The sequence below is a fragment of the Periplaneta americana genome, chromosome 12 (genome assembly GCF_040183065.1).
Source record: "Periplaneta americana isolate PAMFEO1 chromosome 12, P.americana_PAMFEO1_priV1, whole genome shotgun sequence".
NCBI lineage: Eukaryota > Metazoa > Arthropoda > Insecta > Blattodea > Blattidae > Periplaneta > Periplaneta americana.
The window spans coordinates 85,266,661-85,292,626 of record NC_091128.1 but is presented as its reverse complement, the minus strand read 5'-3'; the positions used below and the strand labels follow the sequence as shown (position 1 = coordinate 85,292,626).

The following is a 25,966-nucleotide window of genomic DNA, read 5'->3' as shown; positions in this document are numbered from 1 at the left end:
CTTTTATTACTTGTGAGCAGAATGGATGAGAGGATTAATCCTTGAAGATTATGTGTATTTCGAAAATGTTGGTTATGGCGAAGAATTTCTGCTTAAATAGCCCTGTAGTCTGGGTCCTTCTTAAAAAATACATCAATAAATAATATACCAATATACATAAACAATATTCATTTCTTAGTAGTTTAGTTTATGTAAAAGAGAAACAAATGTCAGTAAAATCATTTCATATTTTCTTTTATTGCCTTGTGATGTCAATATCACAATTTTAATATAGCTTACTTTCAAAAGACGATTTCAAACATTACCACTTTTTTTTTATGAAATCTGTACAGTCTACAGAAAATGTTAATTATCTATACAGCCTGGTAATATCATTACAATACACTACAGATGTGTAAAATAAAATTATCTACATTAATCAGTAAGTTAATTTATAAACACAAGCTTAAAATTATGCTAATTCGTGCTGTGAGTTATAAAAGTTATAAATTAAGTACAGCTTTCTTTCTTCAATAGGTTAAAAAAAAAAAAAAAAAAAAAAACTTCAGTTATTGATGCATATTAGTAATCAGTAATACAATTAAAATTATACCGGTAACTAAAATTGTTAGGACATTCAAGATACTGTTAGTAAAAAAGGTAAAGGTATCCCCATAACATGCCATGAAGGCACTTGGGGGGCATGGAGGTAGAGCCCCATGCTTTCCATGACCTCGGCACTATAATGAGGTGGTGTGGTCGGCACCACGCTCTGACCGCCTTTTACCCCCGGGGAAGACCCGGTACTCAATTTTATAGGAGGCTGAGTGAACCTCGGGGCCGTTCTGAAAGTTTGGTAACGAGAAAAAAATCCTGTCACCACCTGGGATCGAACCCCGGACCTTCCAGTCCGTAGCCAGCTGCTCTACCAACTGAGCTACCCGGCCGCCCACTGTTAGTAAACCCAAAGAAATAAAACAACGTAACACATTAATATATTTCATTAAATTAATATAATCAAATGCATATTTTCTTTTTAAAAAACTATGGACTTTAGAAGAAAAAATATTACATCCATGGATATAAAAAATATAAAAAAACTGAATTTTCTCAACTAGATTTTTTTCTAAAGAACAATCATTATCTAAATCTTAGTAAAGCATTCAGCATTTGAAAATGGTAAACATTAAACATTGTGCATTTGGCCCATTTGAAAATCTTCACGAGCATCCATTTCATAAGAATAAAATGGTAGAAAATATAAAGCAATGAAAACATAAGCAATTTTTCGTACATATCTTGCACATATTCACAAGTGGAGATAAATTTTCTTGAATGGTTAATGGAAAAAAGACAATTGATTCTTACATAATTCAGGAAGAAAATGTTAATGCACTGTGTTTCAAGAATTCTTTTTGTTGTCTCTACCAGAACACTTATATCCATGCCCTTGGATAGTGTATAAATTCCTAAATGTTTCCAATACAAACACCTTATAAAATTTACCTATGACCAATATGATCTACGAGTATCTGCCATTTATGAAATGTATGACCTGAAATAATGTAAGATAACGTCATAAAAACAATGTTAATAAGAGGATTATGTTTTTGTATGCTTACAAAAGTAATTAATACAAGTCTTGTGATTTGAACTTCTCCAAACCAGTTCCGGAGATATTCAAAAGACAGTGTTCCAGGTCGTCATTCAACAGTTTCATAACGAAAATATTTAAAATTTTATAATAATTATGGTGCTATTAAAATATTTCTGTGTATAATAACCAAAACCCTAACATACCTAATGTGGTGAAATAGGGTTATTCACATTGAATAATAATAATGTCAAAATTAAATCAATAATTACACCGACTATTAATAATATGCTAGAAACCAGAGTCAAGATCTTAACACAATTTTTATATGAATACATCTTCCACAAAGCGATAGCATGGGACCCAGAACTGTGCCATGCACTCACACAAAGTGGAGCCCTAACTATACAATGCGCACACAAAGAACAGCTATTTATCAATAAATGGTATTTAAAAAAATGGATCTGGCTTACCACATTACAACAGTTGCTCGAAATGTTCTCCATTAGTGTGGACACAAGCACTGTAGTGTGAAGTGACGTTCCTATTCATCCTCAAGACTTGCAATTTCTCTGCTAATTGAATTCTTCACGCATTAACACTATACGATTTTTTCGATGTTTTTATTCAGTACCGAATCTATCATTTTTAATTTATTCACTAGTTTATGAGTCCCGCAAGTCGTTGGAACTCACACTCTGGAAAACTGTTCACGAAACTCTTCTAACTCTTCTTGCAGATTCGCATTTAAAGAACTTGTAACACACGAAAATACACTGTTCAATAATTAGACGAAAACACTATGCATGAGCCAAGGACTGAAGGCAGATTTCGCTCAGATATAAAATTAATGTTGTTGTTAACTATGAGTTCTTGGCAATATAGCCATTAACTCTCTTCCTCTCCAATATTTCTTACATGCAGTGGGTTTAGAGGAGAACGGGCTGGACATCACTGAAGATGATTCTGATCTATTTCTAGTAGTGAAGTGCTTTCCATAGTCTCTCCTATTCAAATCCCCTCCTCAACTTCCTCTGGTGCAACCTGCTTTTAACAAACGAGACTCTGGGGACTGAGTCACAGTGGTATAACTGTTCCATAAAAAAATGGACAAAATGTCATTTCAGCATGCTGACCGGCCATGCATCAGTGTCTCCTATGTGGTGAAGAGGGGATATGGTCTGTGGAGTTGTATGGCAATCCTCCCAGCTGGGTTATATGGACACGCTAACCAATCACAGTTGTGATCCTCCTAATAGTTTGGGAGTTACGTGTAGGTGATAAAACCGTCATAACCCATAATATAAAAATATGATGCCTATGTTAAAAGAGTTATACTTTTTGCTATACCAAAATAATAAACACTCGCAAAAATAATCCATCAGTTCCCTACTATTATTGCATAAGTCATCTGGCAAGAGAACTGCATCCAAAACAACTACATTCCACTAGGATTTGCAGCTGCACATTTTTGCATGCTCTTTCTGAAGATGAAGCTTTTTCTCTCCATGCGAGATGGTGTGGTTTCGGGTCTTGTGCTGTCACTTGCTGGAATATGGTGTCCAAGAACTGCGTGTACAAGCATAAGACTCGCACTGTATATAAACTAATAATTTTCGAGTAAATTCTGTATTCATTCAGTGTTCTGCCCAAGGGCAGGTCTTTCACTGCAAACCCAGCATTCTCCAGTCTTTCCTATTTTCTGCCTTTCTCTCTGTCTCCAACATATGATCCATATATCTTAACATCGTTTATCATCTGATATCTTCTGCCACGAACTCTTTCTTCTGTTCATCATTCCTTCCAGTGCCAGTTTCTTCTCAACCAGTGACCCAACCAAATCCTTCTCCTCTTCCTGAAAATTCTGTTTTGCATGCATTTTTGATAAATGATTTAATTAATGGAAACAGAAATCGTTAATCTTTTAAAGAAAGGGTTATATATGAACAGATACAAAGATAAGCAGTTATATAAGTGTGATATACCAGGAATAACTTCAGAATTCTTGAAAAAAATGTGTATTTCCATGAAAATCTCGACATAAGACATTTATAGCATTTCAGTACTCTTTACTTCGTATAATGAAAAAAAAAAAAAAAAAAAGTGAAATGCAGCTGACCAATTGAAAGTGTATGACTGAAGTGTCTGAAAATGAGTAGGTCCACAGTTAAGAAAACCGTGGTTCAGGTAAATATAACCTATTCCAGAGAATCATATCATAATGAACTCAATGAATCAAGCTCATATATCACATTATGAATTTCAAGATCAGAACTGAAAATTCTTTACATGAACAAATTTTTCTCCACTTGTCATATGGTACACTTAATATAATCTATTATAAATTTTCATTTCAAATTAATTTGAAATTTAATTCTACATAAATTGTTAAAGGAAACTCTTGGGATTATAAATGTACTATGAATACAATGGTACGCAGTTTAATTGTAACAAATAAATAAAGGAAAACTGTAGATTAACTTTCGTTAAAATGATAAATTATGATTTAACTGAGAAATTGGTACTTTGCGAGAAGAGATTTTGTGTAAGAATTTTTCCAACTATTAACCAAAGTCCTTTAGTGCATAAGCAAGTGCGTTGGCATTGTTCATAGCACAATACTGTAATGTGCACAACAAAATTTCAGTGCAAATTTCAGTTTGTTGAAGCCAGGTAAATACTTCTGAACTCGCATAATAAAATACCGAATTTTTAACTTTCTTGTCAACAGTTTCATTGTTCAAACTCAAGCAGTAGAGTTAATGCAAGAATGAAGATAAGTGGAGAAAGTTTCTTCCAAATACAGAGAGAAGCTGAACAGTTGCAATGTGTCAATATGTCTGTTATGGGTGCAGTCAGCAGCATAAGGACAATTTTACAAGGACAAACATTACATACATTACATTTCTTAACATGTCAGACTTCAAGGACTTCGAAGATTTCAATCTTTTTTTATCAGGAAAATCTCATTGACATTCTACATTGACACCAAGACAATTTTTATCTTTCTTCTACTCCTATGTGTTACAATATTTTGCATGATCAGGCACAAAATTATAAAATGTCATTGCAACTTGCATCTCACCCGGAACAATAGTATGTGAAATAAGCTTATATTTTACAAGATCAGATAAAGTGTCTAATCACATTTCTTTCATGACGCATTGCAGTCAACTGCCTTCATTCCTGCATTTCACGGAACAAAATATTTTGTTTTCTTTTTTGTTATTATTTATTTTAATCACATTGTGATAACTGTCTCCAACTATTCAGAACTCCTTGCAAATTCTGTCACGGTCCATTACTATTAATTATTATTAAAACTAAAACCATACATAATTCCATCATGTCATGAATTACAGCCCCAAGATTATAATTGCACACTTAATTTTTGTAATTGTATTAGAAAAGTAAATAATGAACTTCATCCCCAATCCATATTTTTTCCCGATGAGACTTGATTTCATCTACATGGCCACCCAGCATCACAGAATGACAGATATTGATAATCAGTGAACCAGATATTATGCCACTTTAAGTTTTAACGAGTTAAGTTGTCCAAGCGCACTTGCCATCTCAGCGGCAGAAGCACGGCCTCCTACCAGGCATGCAGCCAGTCAATCATCATGGGCATGATGGCAAAGACGCGCTGTATATACATATATATATATATATATATATATATATATTTATTAACTAATGGTGGGTACTTGATTATTTGCCATTCACCCATATGAAGCCAGTTGTGTAAAGTCTGACAACACAGTGATCAACCAGATTTTGTGGATGTAGGCTACTCCTGTCAAACACATTTAAGCACTGATCGTGTAGTAAAGACTTCTGAAATGTTGAAGACAGTTCTTCCATCACACAGTTTAAATTCAGTCCAACTACCACAAAACTCTCAAGTCTTACAACATAAGGTAACGCTGTAGAAGTCTGAATCATATTGTGTTAAAAAATACTTTTCAAGTTCCAAAACTGCATCCGTTAGCTAAATACTGCACATACACAGTGGGCCTGTCAAGTGTACTGCAATAAACTAATATCTAATTGTGTTGCAAACAGAGCCTTGTGTAATATTACAACTGTTCTGTGATTAGGTATTTATATGAAAAAATAAGTAATTCTTATATATTTACAAATGTAAGATGAACATACATAGGTTATTCTATACCCGTCAAATCTTAAAACAAAATAGAAATGTGACCAATAATACGCATATTAAGTTCAGTACAAGTTATCAGTGATCAAATTATTTAATGTATTAAGTTTGTAGTTTTGTGCTGTACACAGTACATTACCAGCTTACTTTTACGCTTTACAATAAATTAAATCATAAATTAAACATGTAGGTGCCTGAGACTGATAAAACTTATATTATAATACTGTTCATTTGCAAAATAACCTACAAAAGAACTTTCCAAACTCGCAATGGAGTTGCCCAAACAAAATTCAATCAACAAAGGAACACAGGAGATGCAAGACCGATTAGTCATGAATGACAGGTACAAGAGAAAGAACCAACTAATTTATAATTCATGAAAGAAGCATGTCATAGCTATAAAGTGAAAGGAATTTTCATACAATTCAGAGGTCTTATTCTCGACCTTATAGTTCATTTTGAGAAAGACATAAATCAGGCAAAGGAAGTTCACGCTGAAAAGACCATTTATGAGCCTTTATATACCGGTATCCTGTCTAAATGATACCATACCTCTAAAACAGTGGTCTATAATTCATTGGTTTTCTATTAAACAGTTGAGGAGCTGTGCCAAAATTAACTTTGAGGCATCTTAGAGAGCTCAATATTACATTAAAGATTTTAATGCATATTTCTGTTAACATTTTAAAAAGACTCCAAAAATTCTGCACCATCTATATTTCAATTAATTATATTGCTATTCTATATTTTAATTCACATACTTACATTTATATTTTTTTTAACTGATTGCATTGTTGTAACTTTATTCTGATTCACTTCGTTACATTTTTATTTTACCTATTACTATATTCCTCTGGAATGTTCTAACTCCACATATTCATATATTTTTTAAATTCAGAATCCATGTGGTTATTTAAATTATTGTAAACTGATGTTTGTATCAGAATAAATTAATTTACAATTTGCAGTACAATTACAAGTACAATTTACAATATTATGTTACTTCAGAATAAGTAAACCATTCTGGCAAAATCGCAAAAGCTATGCTAGCAACTGAAAATACAGAAAATAGTGTCACAATGAATATAATAGTGACATTACCCACACAATGTTTTAATTGATTCAGTATCATTAATTATATGGCATTTGATTTTTATTTACCGTATTTAGTTATTTTAATTAAAATGGATCCAAAACAAACAAAATTAAAAAGAACTCTAAACAGGAATAATAAGAGACTGCATGGTCTAGTGTTTCTCAATCTATTTTGTAGATATTTCGTTTGCTTAGGCTTCTAATATTTAGTACCGGTAGCCCTGTTGTATTATAAATATAATAAACTAATTTTAATGTGTAACCAATATGATATTATATAATAATTAAAGCACTCTTGTTCTTTTCCTAGTAATTTAGATATCAACGCAATGAATACCAACATGTGAAATGTGAAGTTGACAAAATTATTTTATTTATTAAAAAATACAGCAAAAATGCTTCAATAATTATATATTGTACTGTCATTAAAAAATTATAAAATTAAATTTAGAGCCTTCTTCAAATACTGTACAATGTTACAAATGTTACAAACTAATCAAGGCATTAATAAAATGCAAGCATGGTGGTAAAAAAAGTTTACTTAATGGGAAACCTAAGTATGTATTCGTGAAATAATGTAATTCGTTCTTGGCTTAACTGTACTTACAATTCAATATCATTTTCTGGTTTTAAAATATTTCGCACTTCACTTTTCTTAGTTAAACGTGAAAAACTAGACTAAAAAATGTGTAGATGCAAAGGGAAGAAGTTCCGTCAAAGCGATGCACTGGCAACAAAAAAGTCTTAATCCCTAATATGTACACTATATATTAGTTTGGTAATATCACGGGGGAAAAAAAAAAATGTACCTCTTCAGCCTTCTCCAAGTACACTTGTAGTACATGTATCACTGGTTGAGGAACGCTAGTCTACACCATCAGTCTGTCAAAAAGGCAGTGTGGGTTCAAGTCCTGGTCAGGTCTGGGATTTTCCAGTTGAAGTTTTTCTCATTGTTTTCCCTTTTCTCCACTTTATTCTATCAAACCAGTCTCCATTAAATTTCATTCCCATATTTATAACATTCTCCAATCACTGGCGAAGTGAGGAGGAGTGGTCTAGGGATATGCAGGACTGCTTGCAAGGATACACAGCGAGATTTTGCAGTCGACTGGTGTGTGTGTGAAAATACACCTAGCTGGGGTAATATAATAATGAACCAGCGAATGGTCTAAGTGCTGGGTTGAAATGATCCTCTTATATAAATAAAATTAAATTAAATCAAATATCCCTGGTTCAAGTCACGATATTCTTGTTGGAAGTTTATTTCAGTCTATTCTCCGACAGGCAATTTGTAAATTTAATAACAGACAGACTGGCATGAAGACTGAAAAAAATAAAAGCTTTGTAATATTGTGATAGTTGTACAGTAAATACAGTTTTATCTGAATGGTACTTATCCAGAAGTAACATTAATTTTATTTGAGATAAGGTTTGCTACAAATATACATTCCATGTTTCCGATTTTTTAAACTGGAATTAGCTATGTTTTTCTTTCCCAATTTTCTCCACTCTACTTGTCACCTATGGCCAATAAAATCTTTGCACCTCTATCAAATGGCTGTGTTAAGATTGAGCAACTCCAATAAGTGTTTCGAAAGTTTCTTTGTTAGATAAAATAAATAAATAGTCCATATTTCCTCCTCTCTTTGACAATAGTGAATGCTTGAACCCTGTAAACGTTTACATACTTTAACAAACTCAACAGAAAATCTCAACAGGAATAAAACTTCTTTGAAACTAGCAGTTTTTGGAGAGACAGTAATGGAAGGAAGAATAATGTTATGTACGTAGCTGATCACATGATGTCGTGGAGGGAATTTGTACGAGAAAAAGTATAAAGAATTTTTACAGTCAGCATTAGATGATCGTCGAATTGGTAGGTATGGCTTTACTCACAGTCACAACTGAATAACACCTCTACCCTCTATGGTTGTCACTCCACTATCAATCAAGAAGTTTTAATACTGGCATATCTCATGAGTCGTACAGCATAAACAAAAATATACTCATGATTCTAATACAAAAGTCTATAAAATGTTTGTAAAAATATAAATAAACACAAATAAAATAACTATGTGCTAACGTTTGTGTCACTGCGTTACTTTAATCCAACATGTGAAAACTGAGAACAGGAAACTAAAGTATGTATCTTACAAGGGAACTTTCAGTGAGGTCATGTAGAAACCTCCTCTCAAACTACGCAAATATATAGTATATGTACAAATATAACAAAATCAGCTACCCATACCAACTGTAATTATCTGAAATTAAAGTTTAAATAAGGTACCTGGGAGTATTAAGGCCCAGCATGTTATAAGGCGCACTATCTAGTTTTGCCATTAGTTATACACTTTTGTAAAAGAGAGCAACAGCTCTTAAGACCTATTTCTTCTTGCATTCGAATAAGGTATAAAGAAATTAGATTCTCGTTCTTGTTTGTAGCTGACTGGTGGCAAAAAAATTATGTGTGAATATTTCTGCTTTCATTATAACATTATGCAAAATTTAAGCTGATATTTAATCGTTTTACTGTGTGTTAATATAATATTAAATGCACATCATTGTGTAAACATTAAGAAGATTGGAGCTAATGTGAAACTTTTGCTAACGAGCATATGAGCAGTCCATAACTTAACATTGGCGCGAAGTAACAGAGCAGGAAATAAGGCCCATGACTAAAATACGTGGAAACGCCCACAAGTTCATAGAGGTCCCTGAATTATAAAATTCAAACTCTGAAGCAAAATCTGTTTTGCAAGAAATGAAGCAAACGAAGATGACAATTCCTAAGGCAGAAAGAGATTTGGATGAGCCATCAACTTCAGGATTTGTAAACATCCAGGGGATGCAGATATGTTCTGTCTGCGAAGAGAATTGTTGTAGATATGCACAATGAATGTGTAGGTCTCACTGAGAAAAAAACTGGAGACTTTGTATGCCCAAGTTGTGTTCAATACTTATATTCTTTATTGTGGGCCTTATTATCTGTCACAGCAGAATATAAGGCCCAGTAACATGATGTTAATTTTCATTGCTCACAGCATTTGTGTGTCTGTTTGAATATTTCTTTGAAATAAAATATTATAACTATAAAAGTATGCTATTCCATTATTTAAAAAATTGCTAAACGTCTCCAGTTCAAGAAAGAACATTTAATTTCTTAGGTGGGCCTTATTACCCCCAGTTACCTTAGATTATTGAAAAATTTAGTAACTCAGCATTAAGTAGTATAATGCGTACTCGGCTGGTGCAATGTGTTGGGAACCTCATGAATTTGTTAAAGGTAAAAGAGAAGATGGGAACGATACGATAAAAGAACTTAAATGGGAAACTTTGGAAAACAGACGTAGGAAAACTAGAATAACATCATTGTATAGAGCACATCTAGGTCAGAAAGCATGGGTAGACATAACGGCTCGGTTAGAAAAGCCAACGTACTATGGTAGGAACGATCATGATTTTAAAATCAAATGTAGGAAACAGAAAACGGATGTAGGTAAATTCTCATTTTTAAATAGAACTATAAATGATTGGAATGACCTACCTGCAGCGGTCTTTGAGGGCTGTCCTTCCTTAAGGAGATTCAAGAATAATTTAAAAAGTTGTGTATAAAGTGCAAATTAAAATTAAGGCGACATTTAACATTTAATTTTTTAAGGTGACATGTATTTAATTAGCCTGACGAGTTACTTCCTTGGTTTGAATTGTAAATTATTTAAAAATAGCGTGTAAGTGGGTCTTAGACTAGAAATGTTTAGTTTAAATGTAGTTCTGTTTATAAGTACAGTATGCATAAGGGTGTAATTATTTGACTTATTTGAACTGTTGTATCAGTGAAGCGAGGTGAGTCAGTGAAGTTATGGTTTTACAGTGCAGTGAATAGTTCCGATCAGTGATAATTTATAGCGTCAATGAAATGTGTTCTATAGTGTCAGTGAAATGTGTGCTAAAGTGTCAGTGAAATGCGTCATAGTGCCACTACAGTGAGTGAGATGAGAATAAAGTGAAAGACTATTGAAACTTATGTAGGGCCTGTACATAATAATGTAGGTTGTAATGTAAAATTAGGTATTTTATTTATTTTTTATTATTATTGTGTTAAATTATATTGTGTATTCTTATTGTATTGTGTATAAAATTGTAGGCCTATTGTGTATTGTATAATTGTATTGTGTATTGTAAATATTGTTTATCATTTCTTTATTGTGTATTGTTTATATTGTGTATACCACTGCCACCGGGTGCATGCCCACTTGCAGTGTAAATAAATACATACATACATACAATAGGAGAGTGGCGATTCACCCTCTCGAAGTACATGCTGTTGTTTCTTAATGCAACATTCCAAGTATTCCAAGTACAGTAAGTTTTCACAGCTCTACAGTTAGTATGCACAGCTGATTCTTTTTGTCTACCTAATGTGAAAATCTAACTATGTGCGCAGTTTAAGGGAAGATTTTCACACGAGTTCATTAGCAGTTCTTTGTTAGCTTAGAACAGGACAACAATGATCAATGTAATTATGTTTCTTCTGCAACAAGAATGCCCATCTACTTGCAGGGGCAGAAGTTCGCATTATTTCAAAACAGCTGCAAGACAAGCACCATGATTCATTCACATTAGCACAATGGAAAGAACACTTGGATAAGTTTATAAATTATTATGTAAGCAGCTATATTTAAGTAATCTGCATCAGAAAGAACTTCGTAATTTATTATATCTATAATTACATAAATAACAATCCTGGGGGAGACAGCCCATAAAGGGTCAAAGCTGACCAGCCAACTGCTAACTTCACGTCCACATGCTTCAGCAGAGGTGAATGATCATCCAACCAGTACAAGGGTATCGTGTGGTTAGCACGATCCTCCAGTCTTTATATATGAATTGCAGAACTAGATTTTGCTACCTACTGTAGACTCCCAAATTCATCACGATGTTGAGTGAACACTGGCCGAATTTCATGAGAAAACTTCTTTCCCCACAAGGACTCAAACCAGTTGGTCATTCTGTAACACGAGTCCAGACATAACACCTTAGGCCACGATGCTATGGCGAGGGACATAATTCCTGAATTCCAAAGTAAAATTAGGGCACCTAAGGCATTCAAAAAGTTTAAATTACTGTTTAAATATTCCAAAACATTTTTCACTTTAATAATTTAAATGCATAAAATAAACGGTATTTGTTAATAGAATAAAAAATGTAAAGTTGCTTCCCCAATTGTGATGCAAAGCTTGAAGTATTAAACTAATAACTATGCATGGTCTACATCACAGTAGCTTCGCTGTGCTGCACAGAAACAGTCTGATCATCTGTTGTCACTGTTTATGAGGAAGCCAAAAATGTTTGTTATTTCCTTCCCTTTTCTTTCACTTTCTTCTAATGGTTAATTAAAACATATCAATCTTACTTCTTACACAACTGCCAATGTTGGACTAAATTATCTTTAAAACGAAATTATATTATATAATACATAATTAAAATATTCTCCTTTTAAAATTAAGTACGCAATAAGTATAAGGGTTCATCCCTGAATCTCTCTCAACTTGTCCTTATTTGAGTTATTTAGTGACAGGATTAAAAAGTTACAATTCAGTGTCAAAATTACAATGAATATCACATTTCATTTCAAACTCATCTAATGCCTAGTATTCTAGTCCTGGATCAAGTTACACATATTTGCATGCGTTGAAATACTTGCTAAAATACTGCTAGTTCTCTTGCATCTTGTGCATAGTCAGTAACCATCACAAAGTCCAATCAAATGCTTTGGCACCTTTGCATTGTATATACTATTTCACTACTCTATTAGTTTATAATTAAGTTGACGATTCTTCTATACCTTCATATTGTATCAGAAGTATCAGTTCATTCCAGTTATTCCCAACCGTTCATAAGGACAAGGCTTGTTCTGTGTTTGTTTAAATGTGCCTGTTACAGTTCAACAACAAAAAGGCATGACACAATTCAATTATTCCTGCTCAAGTTGCATACCAAAGTACCTTATTCTTTCTACATTACAGTATTCTTCACATGCTATTTTAATGAAAGTTGTTAACCGACAGTTTGTTAAATGGATGTAACATACAGTATGAAGGGAAGTTTATTACATCGATAAGCAGGATTTATTTTCAGCCCTTAATAAATATAGTTAATCTGGAATCAATGCAAATAACTTGAAAGATAAAACCATTCCATCAATTTAATAAATCAGGAACACCAGTTCTTAAATCCGCTATTTAAAAATCCTCGTCCCTTCCACTGCCACTCTCCCTTTGCTCCTACTCACATTTTCCCTCTCAAGGAGCACCAGAGCAAAGATGTGTGACGATACAGAGTCATCAATTGAAAATGCCTGTACTAGGTCAACAAAATAATTGCTACAATACGAACTAAGGCGACGTTTATAGGACGTCCTATAATGTGTTGGAAAATTTCTTTGTATCGAAAGATTACCCACCTAATCTTGATACAGAAGAAAAAAAATGTTTCATTATTTGTCCTTTCTCTAATGTAATGAGCAGATTTCTGAGTTACAAAAATTGAAGACAGTGCGAGTAACACATTATATGTATGACACATTCATATAAATACAAGTGAGAGAAAAGTATTATACGTATATTTGAAAATGTTCTCTATAATTTTTGTTTTAAAGTACCAGTACTATATGTTACATTCATCTTGGAAATGACAAAAGGAACACAGTCAATAATAAACACTTGCAAATATGTCATTCAAACCTTCACTTGTCACTCTTTTATTCCTTAACAGGTTGGGAAATACTGGTTGCAATCTGTAATACTTCACACTTGTAACTGGTTGAAAATTCTTATTTTTCTTAAGTTTAAGGTATAGCACTATATTTCACTCGAGATTTTAAAATAAGAAGACAGTTATAAATATCAACACGAAAATTGTAACGTATGGCAGTCTTGTGCAAAGAGGTAAATAAATTCTGGTCATTGATCATATCCTATATGACAGAATGCATAAACGAGCATCTGCTTCATATTATGCGGTAAGTATTTTAAATGAAAGTTGAAACATTCATATGATTCTTATATTTTAAGTATCATTCTTTTCGATTTCATTTTTAAGAGGGCAGTACAAAGATACGAAGAATATATTCTTTCTTACTTCACTCAGTGATTGAAGTAAAAATAAACATCTTTCTTCATAGTTTCTTAGGAAACTAAATCTTAACAATGTAGAAACTTTCAAACACATATGCACTATATTTAACAAAATAAGGGAGTTAAGTTTTATAAACTTGGCAACAGAAATAGAAGGTAGTAAAGGAGAAAATTTCCATATTCTTTCTCTTTTTTTTTTTTTTTTTTTTTTGCGACGCTGTATCAACATCTCAGGTTATTTAGTGTCTGAATGAAATGAAGGTGATAATGCCAGTGAAACGAGTCCAGGGTCCAGCACCGAAAGTTACCCAGCATTTGCTCGTATTGGGTTGAGGGAAAACCCCGGAAAAAACCTCAACCAGGATTCGAACCCAGGCCACCTGGTTTCACGGCCAGACACGCTAACCGTTACTCCACAGGTCTGGACTCCATTTTTTTTTTTTTTTGAGAATATATCACTCATGCCTGAAAGATTAAAATGTACCAGTATGGACGTAATTTAAAAACCACAACAAATCCAAATAAATAATACTGTATTTTCCCATATTCATTTCAGGTCATCAATGTTCTCACTTTTTCTCGATTTTCTTCCGTAAATTAAATATTATGTTTATTACTTACTTATAGCTTTTAAGGAACCTGGAGGTTCACTGCCTTCATATAAGCACTCCATCAGTTCCTATCCTATGCAAGATTAATCCAGTCTCTATTATCATATCCCACCTCTCTCAAATCCATTTTAATATTATCCTCCCATCTACGTCTCGGCCTCTCCAAAGGTATTTTTCCCCCTGGCCTCCCAACTAATATTCTATATCCATTTATGGATTCGCCCATACGTGCTACATGCCTTGCCCATCTCAAACATCTTTATAGAAAAGAAAATTACACTGTAATAATGTACTATCTCACAATGTGGAGAGGATGCTTGCTTAACAATATAACAGCAAGCCATGAAGTTCAGTGCAAATTCTTAAAGGAAATATAAAAGTGATTTTCAACCCAATATATGACAAAATTTCTTTTTTATGAAGCACAATTAACAATAAATCACGCGAAATTTGTTATACTCTTTATAAATAAAATTGCGTAAATGTTTGCATTTTATGTATTCTGAACGAAAAAACCTGAATGTTTTGAGAAAATCAACAACTTTACAAGAAAATAACTAATATATTTAAAAAAAAATGACAGTGCAAAACAGTAACACTCTACTGTAAGAACTAACATGGTAGAAATTTTGTTGTTTTAAAAATTCTGAAAATGTAAAAATAATGACACATAAATAAAGAAAAATGTTTTCATTGCTTAAATGCAAGCGGAACATAGTTGATGCAAGGCGACCATATATCATGAGATGATCTGGTAATGGTCTTTATTTCTCTTTTCTTTTTTGTAATCGGAAATTTAAATAATAAATATCTTCAATATGCAAAGCGTTTAAGATATTAATTTATGATGAATAAAATTTATAAATCTTTTGCAACACACTTCTGTTATGAAACAGAATGTAAATACTTAACGAATTACAGCCAGAAATTAATTCAAAGTATGGTGTGTGTATATGTATATATATATATATACACAATAGTCCATAAGTTCGCTTTCGAAATATTTTTTTTTCTTTGGAAATTTCATACTATAAATTTAGATTATTTAGATAACAATATCCAAGAAGTGAATCATCAGAAATGAGATTTCTCCAATACATAGTGGGATGCACATTATTAGACCACAGGAGAGAAATAATGACATAAGACAACAATTAAATATAGAATAATCTATTGTGAATATGTACAATTGAAAAATATAGAATTAATTGGAGAGATCATATCCAGCGAATGCCAATACCAGAATAAGAAAGGTCATCTTCCAGGGTGAAAGAAGTGTCAGTTGACCTCTAAAAAGATGGTATGAATAATTTTGAGATGGAACAAGCCAAAAGTTCGAAAGTGGCTAATCCTTGATGATGATGAAGACAAAAATTTCCAAAATATCATAATAGAACTTAATCGTATAGAGTTTTTATAGTTCCTGAAAATCTCCTAATAATATACACTTTAAAATGTACGACCGTAAGTGACAGAAGAAAAACATAATGCGTTTTTCTTTTGCTATTTTAAATGTAACTAAAGATTAATAACCTATTAGAACCTTTTAAAACATCCACAATTGGCATTACCAACTATTTTTAAATACCAGTAACATACCGAGGAAAACAACTGAAAAAGGTTGCCTTAAATGGCATTTTCCAACTGAGTAAGTCAATTGTAAAATTAATTTTCCTGCATTTTGGCAGTATTATAAAAAAAATGGTAGTAATCAAAGTAACACATAAAAGAAGACTAATTCCCAGTGTCCTGGTACTGCCCCCTTTAGCAACATTCATTATGGTACATTATATATATACATGTGGATTATTCTAGTATCTACTTGTACAGAATGTTTGAGAAGAAACCATTAAGAATCATTTCTCTTGAAAGTTGTGTGAAATATCTTACAGCTGAGTATAGGAGGAAATAACCTTATTCCTCCCATTCGCATATTCAAACATCTTCCATTTTTTAGTATAAAAGTTTATTCGATAATGAGTTTTCATCATCAGAATTCAAACTGTGGCATTAACAGTTTGAAAATATTCTGTCTCTAAACACTGCAGGGTCTTCTCTCTATACACTGGTAACTAAGATATGGCAGATACCAGTTTATCATAATATGCAATAATGTACGACACTTTGTTTCAATAAACTTAAGAAATATCATCTTTTACATAATGTAATATTAAAAATATACATCTTCAAATGGAATGGGTTGAACATATGTTACAGAGTGCCAATAACTTGTAAATGGATATTTGTCCAATATAACTAAAGGAATCAAAAATATTTACTCCTAATTTTAAATTCCAATTTAGATTGAAATGAAAATCCATAAGACTGTTCAGTCTTAAAGTCTCTTGCCGTAAAAACTTAGGAGTAGAGTGAAAGGGTTACAATTTGGGCGACTATGTCCAGTTTTGAAAGGGGACTGTCTCGTTTTATGACCCAGCAGTCTTATCACTTTGACCTAAAATTTTCTTTTCTCCCATTTGTATTTTATATTAATTTCAAATATAATTCAAAGTACTATGTTTTTAAGAATACAAAGTGCCCACCACTGTGGAGTAATGGTTAGCATGCCTGACCATGACACGAGCGGGCCAGGGTTCAAATCCTGGTTGGAACAAGTTACCTGGTTGAGGTTTTTCCGGGGTTTTCCCTCAACTCATTAAGAGCAAATGCTGGGTAACTTTCGGTGCTGGACCCTGGATGCATTTTGCTTGTATTACCACCTTCATTTTGCTCAGATGCTAGATAACTATCGCAGTTGATAAATAATCGTAAAATACACCAATTAACAAAGGGAGATCAGCAATTTCAAAATTAAATAGCATTCTATGGGATAAAGATATCGCAACAAAAACAAATATAATGCTATTATATACTTATATTCATATATGAGGCCTCGCCATCCTCAGTGACTATAAGTAGTCATATTGTAGATATCTATTATTGGAGAAAAATTCGTTCCGACATCGGGAATCGAACCCAGGACCTTTCAGCTCTGTGTGCTGAGCGCTCTTTCCATCTGAGTTATACCGGGACCCAACTCAGTATCTATAGTATGACTATTCATAGTCATTGATTATTCAATGAGGACGGCGAGGCCTCATATATGAATATAAGTATATATATATATCAATGTTAACAGTGATTTATAAACGGTTGTCGAAAATCGCCTAAAGTCATTTAAATATGCACTCCTGCATACATGACTTGTATGTCTTAAATGCAGATACAGAGGAGGAGAGTATAGCCGGCACCATGAGTCAGGTCCCGGTATAGCTCAGATGGAAAGAGCACTCAGCACGCAGAGCTGAGAGGTCCTGGGTTCGATTCCTGGTGTCAGAACGAATTTTTCTCCAATAACAGGTAATGCTATTATTATTAAAATCACATCATACACCTCAGGAGCATTGCATTTGAAGTCAAGGACAGTAGTGAAACTACATTCTACAGAGATGGATTTCTCGCAGAGATCTGCAAGAGTATCAAGGAAGGACAAAATTAGAAATAATGTTATAAGAGAAAAAACGAAAGTGCAAGAATCGCTTGTAGAATCTGGCAAAACAAAACAATAAAGATGGTTTGGTCATATGAAGAAGATTACAGAAGATAGATTGCCGAAGAAGGTGTATGAACGAATTCCAACAGGAAAAAGGAGGAGGGGGAAGACCAAAATTTGACATGGATATAAGCAATAATCAGAACAATCAGAGAAAGGGAATTGGAAGATAATAATAATAATAATAATAATAATAATGATTTATTTTAGCTGGCAGAGAGAAGGCCGTGGGACATGGGAGAATAGAGGAGAATGGAGAAAGGCTATAGAATACTGAAAATTGGTACAAGATGGTGTCCTAGGACATTGTAAAACCTGATAATAAAAAACACATACAAATACAAAATACAGTTAAGTGAAACCGAAAACAATGCTTCAGCACTTGATGTATCTGAGTACATAGATTATGTAATTTATTCGCCGTTCAGTTTACTAAATAGCATTAGTCACCAAATGTTTTGAATGATAGTGTATGCAGAAAGGAGATTACTGAAATTAATTATTGAGCATGGACAAGTACAAAGTCTGATTAAGAAGTATTTGACTTTATTTTATTACTTCCAAACTATTTGTAATGTGAAGGTGAGGTTTTAGGGCGCTTGACCTTGGACCTCTTTATGCACAACAGAATTCTAAGCACACCTACCATCCAACTCAGTCACTGGCAGAAACCTAGTGTTTATGGTTGCGTAGTTTAGGCTTGTTAGCTCATTTTTTTCATGTCATCATAACTGAGAATACTGATCAGAAAACCTGCATGAAATTTTGCCAAAAGCTCAGCGGCATGCAAACAGACACCACTTAGAGCAGCAGTTTCCAACTTGTGGTCTGCAAACTACTGAGAATCCGTGAGTGATTTGAAATAGGTCCAAGGAACCAAGGTGTTTTCAACCGGTATTTTATTTAAGCTTAACTTTATCATTGTCTCTGATTCTTCTCAGATTGTTGGAATATGTTTTGCTTATCACAGACTTTTCATACAGATTTTAACAGAAATGGGATCGCTTATGTTTTCAGCAATTTTTTAACTCTACCTGGGTATCACAAAGAAATACTAATTTATGTGCGTCAATATCCATTGTGCGATTATTTTGGAAGGAAGGTGTTCCCTGTATTGCGCTTATGTTATATAGAAAAATAACTCTAGAAAGAAACATACCGCAATATAATTCTATAAAGAAACATACCGCAATACAACTCTAGAAAGGAATGGAATTATCCTGTCTTTTCATGCTATGGTATATTTGACTTCTGGTTAAAATATTTAAAATGGCATTTCTGTTTGTAATTCATTTTCTAAATGTATTATTCAAATGATCTACTGGGATCCAAACAAAAAGGTTAAACTTTCGCTGTTTTGCATTGAACACAAACAATATTAACTGTAATCTCAGAAAAATAAAACAATCTGAGTTGATCTATAAATTTTACGGTTTAAGTCTATGCATGTAATGATATAATACGATTTTTAGAAATTCAAATAAAATAGGTATTAATATTATTATAATGGCTTCTAATACAATACTGCTATTTAGGGTAACAGATATTAAAAATTTATGTTTGTTACATTTATATTTTATACACGCTTTAACATCTGTGATCATACAGCGTGGTTAGGATCTTTGGGTATATGAGTAGGCCATTTTTACTATTGTTGAGTTCCTGTTTCTATTGTGTGTTATCGATGGCTTGTGTTCATGTAACTGACTTTAGATTTTGATTAATGATTATGAATTAGTGATTGCGGTGGTGATGAATCACCGTATGTAAATTTGCAATCCAGTATTTGCCTTTGTGAGCGAGGGAAAGAATGAAAAATCCTAGTCAGATTGGTCAGTCACAGGGTTTGAATCCAGGACCTCCCAGATGCTAATCTCAAACATTACCATCTGAACCAATTCTCTCGGTTTCAAAATTTATAGAAATATTAGAAAGGTAATAGTGGTATAAATAGGATTCTAAGTAAAAATTACTTACTTATCAAGTAACGACAATAGCGTGAAAGTGAACTTGTTTAAAAGTTGTGAAACAATATTATTATGGACTTTACTGGCACATATAAAAGCGCCATCACAACGGTCTCTACTAAAGATCAATTCTGCATGATTATATCTGGTTTTTAAACTATTTGTAACAAGTAAACACAGACTATAATAGCGTGTGTGGAACTCCCTCTATAAGAGAGTAAATTTTTAGAGGAGAATGATATCTTTATTTTGCCATATTTCTATAATGACTAGGGTTATATTAATTTTACAATATAATTCGTACACGATATCTGTAAATACTAACATTTTTGTTTAAATACATTTTAAACTGGTCACGTAATTCCATGGATAACCGACTTTCTTGCATAAAAATAAATTCTTTGTTAGCTTATGTAAGACAGGGATGATAATTCCATTAAATTTAAATGTGTTTGCTTTTTGGTATGATTATGATGATGATAATTATTACTTTGAAACATATATGCAAAATCTCAATGACAATAATAATAAAAGCTTAGCTACCTTGATAGTAATGTTTATATACATCGATGAATGATAGTTTCAACTTGACGTAAAGTAAATATATAGAAATTTGTTCACAGAAGCTTTGAAAATAGCCTACTGATCCCTTAACACCACGCTTTACCTATCGAAAAAGGCCTCTCATCTGTGGTACCATTATAAACTAAATACAGTACATGAATTGTCTGTTATCACTTGAAATCAATTTGCTTTTGTAAGTTTCTAATGTGGATCTATGTACTGAAAAACGAAAAACAAACGCATTCATTATGTAAAAGAAAAATTGGACTTTGAACTATAATAAATGTGTTTTAGTAATTGTATTTTTAATGTGTAGTACACATTAAGTTGTTCTTATTTCGTGATCAACTTGATACAGCACCACGAGTCCTCCTGGGAGTTGCGAACCCCAGTTTGAGAAACTGTGTTCTAAAATATCCTTCATTTGTTTACTATTGTATGAAGTCATGACAAACTGTTTATTTTCTCCCCTCCTCTATTGAAGAATTTCAAATACAGTTTTTGGATGGTAGGCCAGCAAAGAGAGAGGCAGGAGCTGAGGAGGAAGGGAAGGAAGAGGAAAAAGGGGGAGGGGAAAGAAAGGAAGAAAAGAGAGTGGGATGGAGTGAGTAGCGAGAGGAGAGAGAGCAATCTCCTTCTTGGAAAACGACAAAGGACTGCCAAAGGACTTTTTTTTTTCTTTTTTTTTTCATATCAGGGATGCTATAAATACGAGTTTTTCTTACAACCTGAAAGCTATTTCTCTTATTACCACAATACTTATTTTAATACTCTTTTCTTCTATTTTTATATGGAAGAAAGGATGGAAGTCCCTTCACAGTGCGATCAAGAGTGTGTATTGTGCACAAAATTCACTGAGATGGCGAGAGAGAAGTGAATATGCAGCTCGGACATAGACTGAGACAGTCCCCAATGGTCACCAGATCTAACTATCTGTGTACCAACAGGTTTCTCCTGATGGGTCCTATGGCATTTATACCCTTACTTTACTCCAGAATTTATGACTATTAAAAATTGCATTGCTACAGTAAAATCCAATAGTATGCCATAAGGAATAAAGTGGGAGCATTGACTTCATAAAGGCCAAACTTGCCACTGTCAAGTTACTTGCACTCTGTCGCAATGCACGTCACACTCTCACTTAATAGCTCGGGGTTTTCAATATCGCCGCTGCTTGGACTTCCTTGGATGTTGCTGTGAATGCTTCCAGCATGATGGCCCTAGTGCGGTTCATGAGGTCCTCCACATCACTTTTGCAGAGCCCTTCCGTTTTGATTGGGGGCAATGTCGTGATGATTATATTTCCTGCAGGACAGAAGAACACAACTGCCACTAAAATATCCTGACTATCCAAATCATAGACTCCTTATTATCATAATAATCGTTGGGCTAAGTCATTATTGACTTATAGCTGTTGGGTAGTACAATAATATAAATGAATAAATGGATTAATGAATGAGTAAAAGAATGGATAAATAAATAAAAATTAGTTTGAACTGTTGTATACCGTATATTTGGGATTTAAAGAGTTTACACTGTACAGTGGTCACAGAATATCTCCGATGAATGTTACAATACTAATTTAGATTTCTGGAAGCGAACTTGCAGGAGGAAGGGACGGATATGGCAACATTATCTGTATGAAAACAAATCCTTCACACTGCTGAAATTAAAAACATCCGCTCACTGTCACTGTCAGACTCATTTACTGCACTGTAATAGAGCTACACAACATATAGAACAGCGAATAATCGATATTTTTAGTTTTAACATACACGCATAACAATCTGTACTAAAGAATAACTTAGTTGTCTCTCCTTATCTCAACCGCCTTTCTCTGTGACGTAGGGTAGGCTCGGAAATATTCTGCATCTACTGTTACACAAAATATTAGTATAACAAAATTCTAGGAACCTCTGAAATTACTTTGTTTTAGTGAAACTTCATTATATCGAAATACATTATATTTCTAAGGAAAAAAGCATGTTTGTTCATTTACCTTTACTTATGCCGTAAAGTCCGCAATTTTGTATAAGGGTCTGGAAAATATCCTTAAATAAAATAAAAAGCTGAACTTGCATTACATTTGAAAGAAAATCTTTAAAGAAAGGCATAGGAAACGTACATAATTCAAGTTTTATGACAACAAGTGCCTTGCTGTTTGGAAAGCCATGTTATAAGATCAGTGAACTGTGATTGGAGGCACCATGTTACGAGACTAGTGACTTGTGATTGATAGAAGGAAATTAAATGCGGAGAACAAGGGAACAACTGCATGAACAGAAAAAACAAAATTCAGAAACATCTTCATCATAGTAGATATACAGAATGGCACAGGGAAACGGGAAATTTTGAATTAACGTAAATGGCACGAATAAACACAGTACAAACATTATTTATTGATGGAAGTGCATGTACATCATATGCCATTTAAGTTGCCTTTATTACACAATGTCACTTGTCTTATACTTCTTGAAGATGACATTGGAAAGATGTGCTCCATTTCGACGAACACATTCTGATAGCCTGGTGTGGAAACTCTGGAATGCTTGGTGTATCATGTCTCGAGGAATGCCAGTGATTTCGTCTTCAATCCTCTGTTTTAGTTCAGCAATGTTTGCAGAACGTGTGTGATACACATTGTTTTTAAGATTTCCCCACAGGAAGAAATCGCAAATACTGAGATCAGGGGATCTCGCAGGCCATGGAATGTCACCATTATGCGACATGATGTGCCTTCCAAACAATTGGCGAACGGCTTCCATCGATTATCGAGCAGTATGTGATGTGGCTCCGTCCTGCTGAAACCACATGTTTTCGATGTTAAGACAGTGCAGTTTCAGTACAAGGAATGTTTCAAGCATAGCAACATACCGAGCTGATGTTACTGTTGTTGCAATGTCATCCTCATGTTCAAAAAAGTAGGGGCTGATGACATGATACAGCACACGATACTGTAACCTTGGTGCTGTGTAATGGACGCTCGTGAAGCTGACAAGGATTTCCCTGTGCCCAGTAATGGAAATTCTATTTGTTAATGTATCCGTTAATTTGGAAGTGGACTTCATCTTACATCTACACTTTGGTAAGGAAATTGGCGTCCTCGGTGACTTAGCCAACACGTGTTCGCTAAACTCTCTATGCGACACAGGATCTCGTAGATTTAATTGCTGCACAATCTGTAACTTGTAAGGATAGAACTTTAATTCATACAGTATTCTTTGTGCACTTCTTTGCCCAACCTGTAGTGTCAATGCATGTTGTCGAATGAAGCGGGAAGGGTTCCTCTCGATGGCAACCCGAAAAGCTTCAATCTTCTCTAGGGTATGTGCCATTCGAATGTCAACTGGTGGTTTCTTTTTCAAGGCTGAACCAGTTTCTTCAAAATGACGCACCCACATTGTAATCGCATGAGCCGATGGGACACATCCATGACGTCCTAGCTGGAAATGCTGTCGAAATACCCTTTGCGCAGCAGTCACATTATCACCCTGCTTGTAAAAAGCTCTCACAGCAACAGCACATACCACACCACTCCAATGCTGCATGATTAGTAAATGGTAAAGCCTTCGCAATAACACTGCATCAGTTCCGAACAACTGCCAGCGCTAAAGAGGTGCCAATACTGCATTCAAAATTTCCCGTTTCCCTGTGCCACTCTGTAGCCCTACTACATTACCTAGATATTTAATGACCACGTGTCTACTACGCAATTGCAATATTATTATAAGTTAATACAACTTGGTACTTGCTAACAGATTGTACCATATATTATATTTAAAATATTTTTCAGTCAAAAAGTAGATTTTTTGGCAAGGGAGCAAAATCCCTATTTCGTTATACTGATTTTTTCGTAAAACAAGATTCGTTAAATTGAAATATTTTAACATTTAATTATAAGAGAAAATCAGAGGACATAAAATAATTTCGTAATACTGAATATTTTGTTATACTAGCATTCTTCATAACATTTTACTGTATTACAGATAAAAAATTTATTTTTACAATGTGTTCTTCTTTTATTTATGAATTGTGTCGTAAGACATTTCAAAATTAATTCCATCTTGAACGTTATGTTTGAAGTATTCATTCAGGATATGAAATTAACACACAATCTAAAAAAAATGACTAAATAAATATTAAATATCTCTTAAATGTGCATTTTGGAAAGATAACTTCTGCAACATCACTTGTAACAATTACGCATAAATTCATTCCAAAATAAGTTCAATACTGATCACCTCAGAGACCTAGGTCCAAATCCTGGACAAATGGACTTTGTGTTAAGTAAAAATGATGTTCGTGGTAGGTTTTCGGAGAGTACTCCCATTTTCTCTAACAGCATTCCACCATTACTCCATTAATCATTATCATCAAGGTGGAACAGATATCCACTTTTCATGGTGCATCATGGGCAATGTGTGGTGGCAAATGGTCTATAATTTCTGGATATTATTCCTACCGGTACTAGACAGGATGGTTGAGTCTAGGGTGAACAAACAAGCAAAGTCACAACAAAGCCAAATAATAATAAATCTTCAAAATAAAACACCAAATAAATTAGTTCAAGTGTTCAGAAGAAAAGTTTCAAGAAAATGAGACAGTGAAGTGTATGAAAAATGAGGAGGAGTAAGTTGTTGAAATGAATTCAAGCACAATGTGTTAAAACACACTATTATTTTCATTACTATATTAATATACAATTTTACGTTGGTTAGTGAGTTAATGTTCCGCACAATAGGGTGACCAACTCTCCCGTATTTTTCAGGAACTTCAGTATTTGAGCTTATATTTTGGATTCTCCCAGCTCCCATACTGTCATCCTGTATTTTTCTTTATCAATGTCTGCTAATTTTCTGTATAACCTATTAATAACAGTAATAATAATAATAATAATAATAATAATAATAATAATAATAATAATAATAATAATAATAATAATAATAATAATAATCGCTAAATATAATTAGATATAAACTGATATTAATATCAATAATTTAGCAAGTACCAATCAATATAGTAATTCTGTTCCAGTGATCCTGTAATCTTTGGTGTAACTGTATGCACATATGACTGAAGTGTTTTTCTTTTTCAGCAAGATAAAAAATTCAATCTTCTACGGCATCCTGTTGACAAATTATTATAAGTAAGTTAAAACTAAGAAAGATGCATATTTTAAAATAATATTGTACTCAATATTGTCATTAATTCATATTTGCATTATAATGAAATAATTTTATATTATTTAATATAAACCATTCCACCAATTAATCCTGGGCTTCACACCCTCAAAAAATTCGCT

General features: G+C 33.4%; 1 protein-coding gene across 1 annotated transcript in view; it reads right to left on the bottom strand.

The window, feature by feature from the left end:
- Window positions 1–217: 217 nt before the first annotated feature.
- Agpat1 (1-Acylglycerol-3-phosphate O-acyltransferase 1) overlaps window positions 218–25,966 on the bottom strand; it is a 45,800-nt gene continuing 20,051 nt past the window's right edge. The window contains exon 5 of the mRNA XM_069841682.1: window positions 218–21,969. Coding sequence (XP_069697783.1) covers window positions 21,806–21,969 — 164 coding nt within the window. The 3' untranslated portion in view covers window positions 218–21,805. The remainder of the gene's footprint in view (window positions 21,970–25,966) is intronic.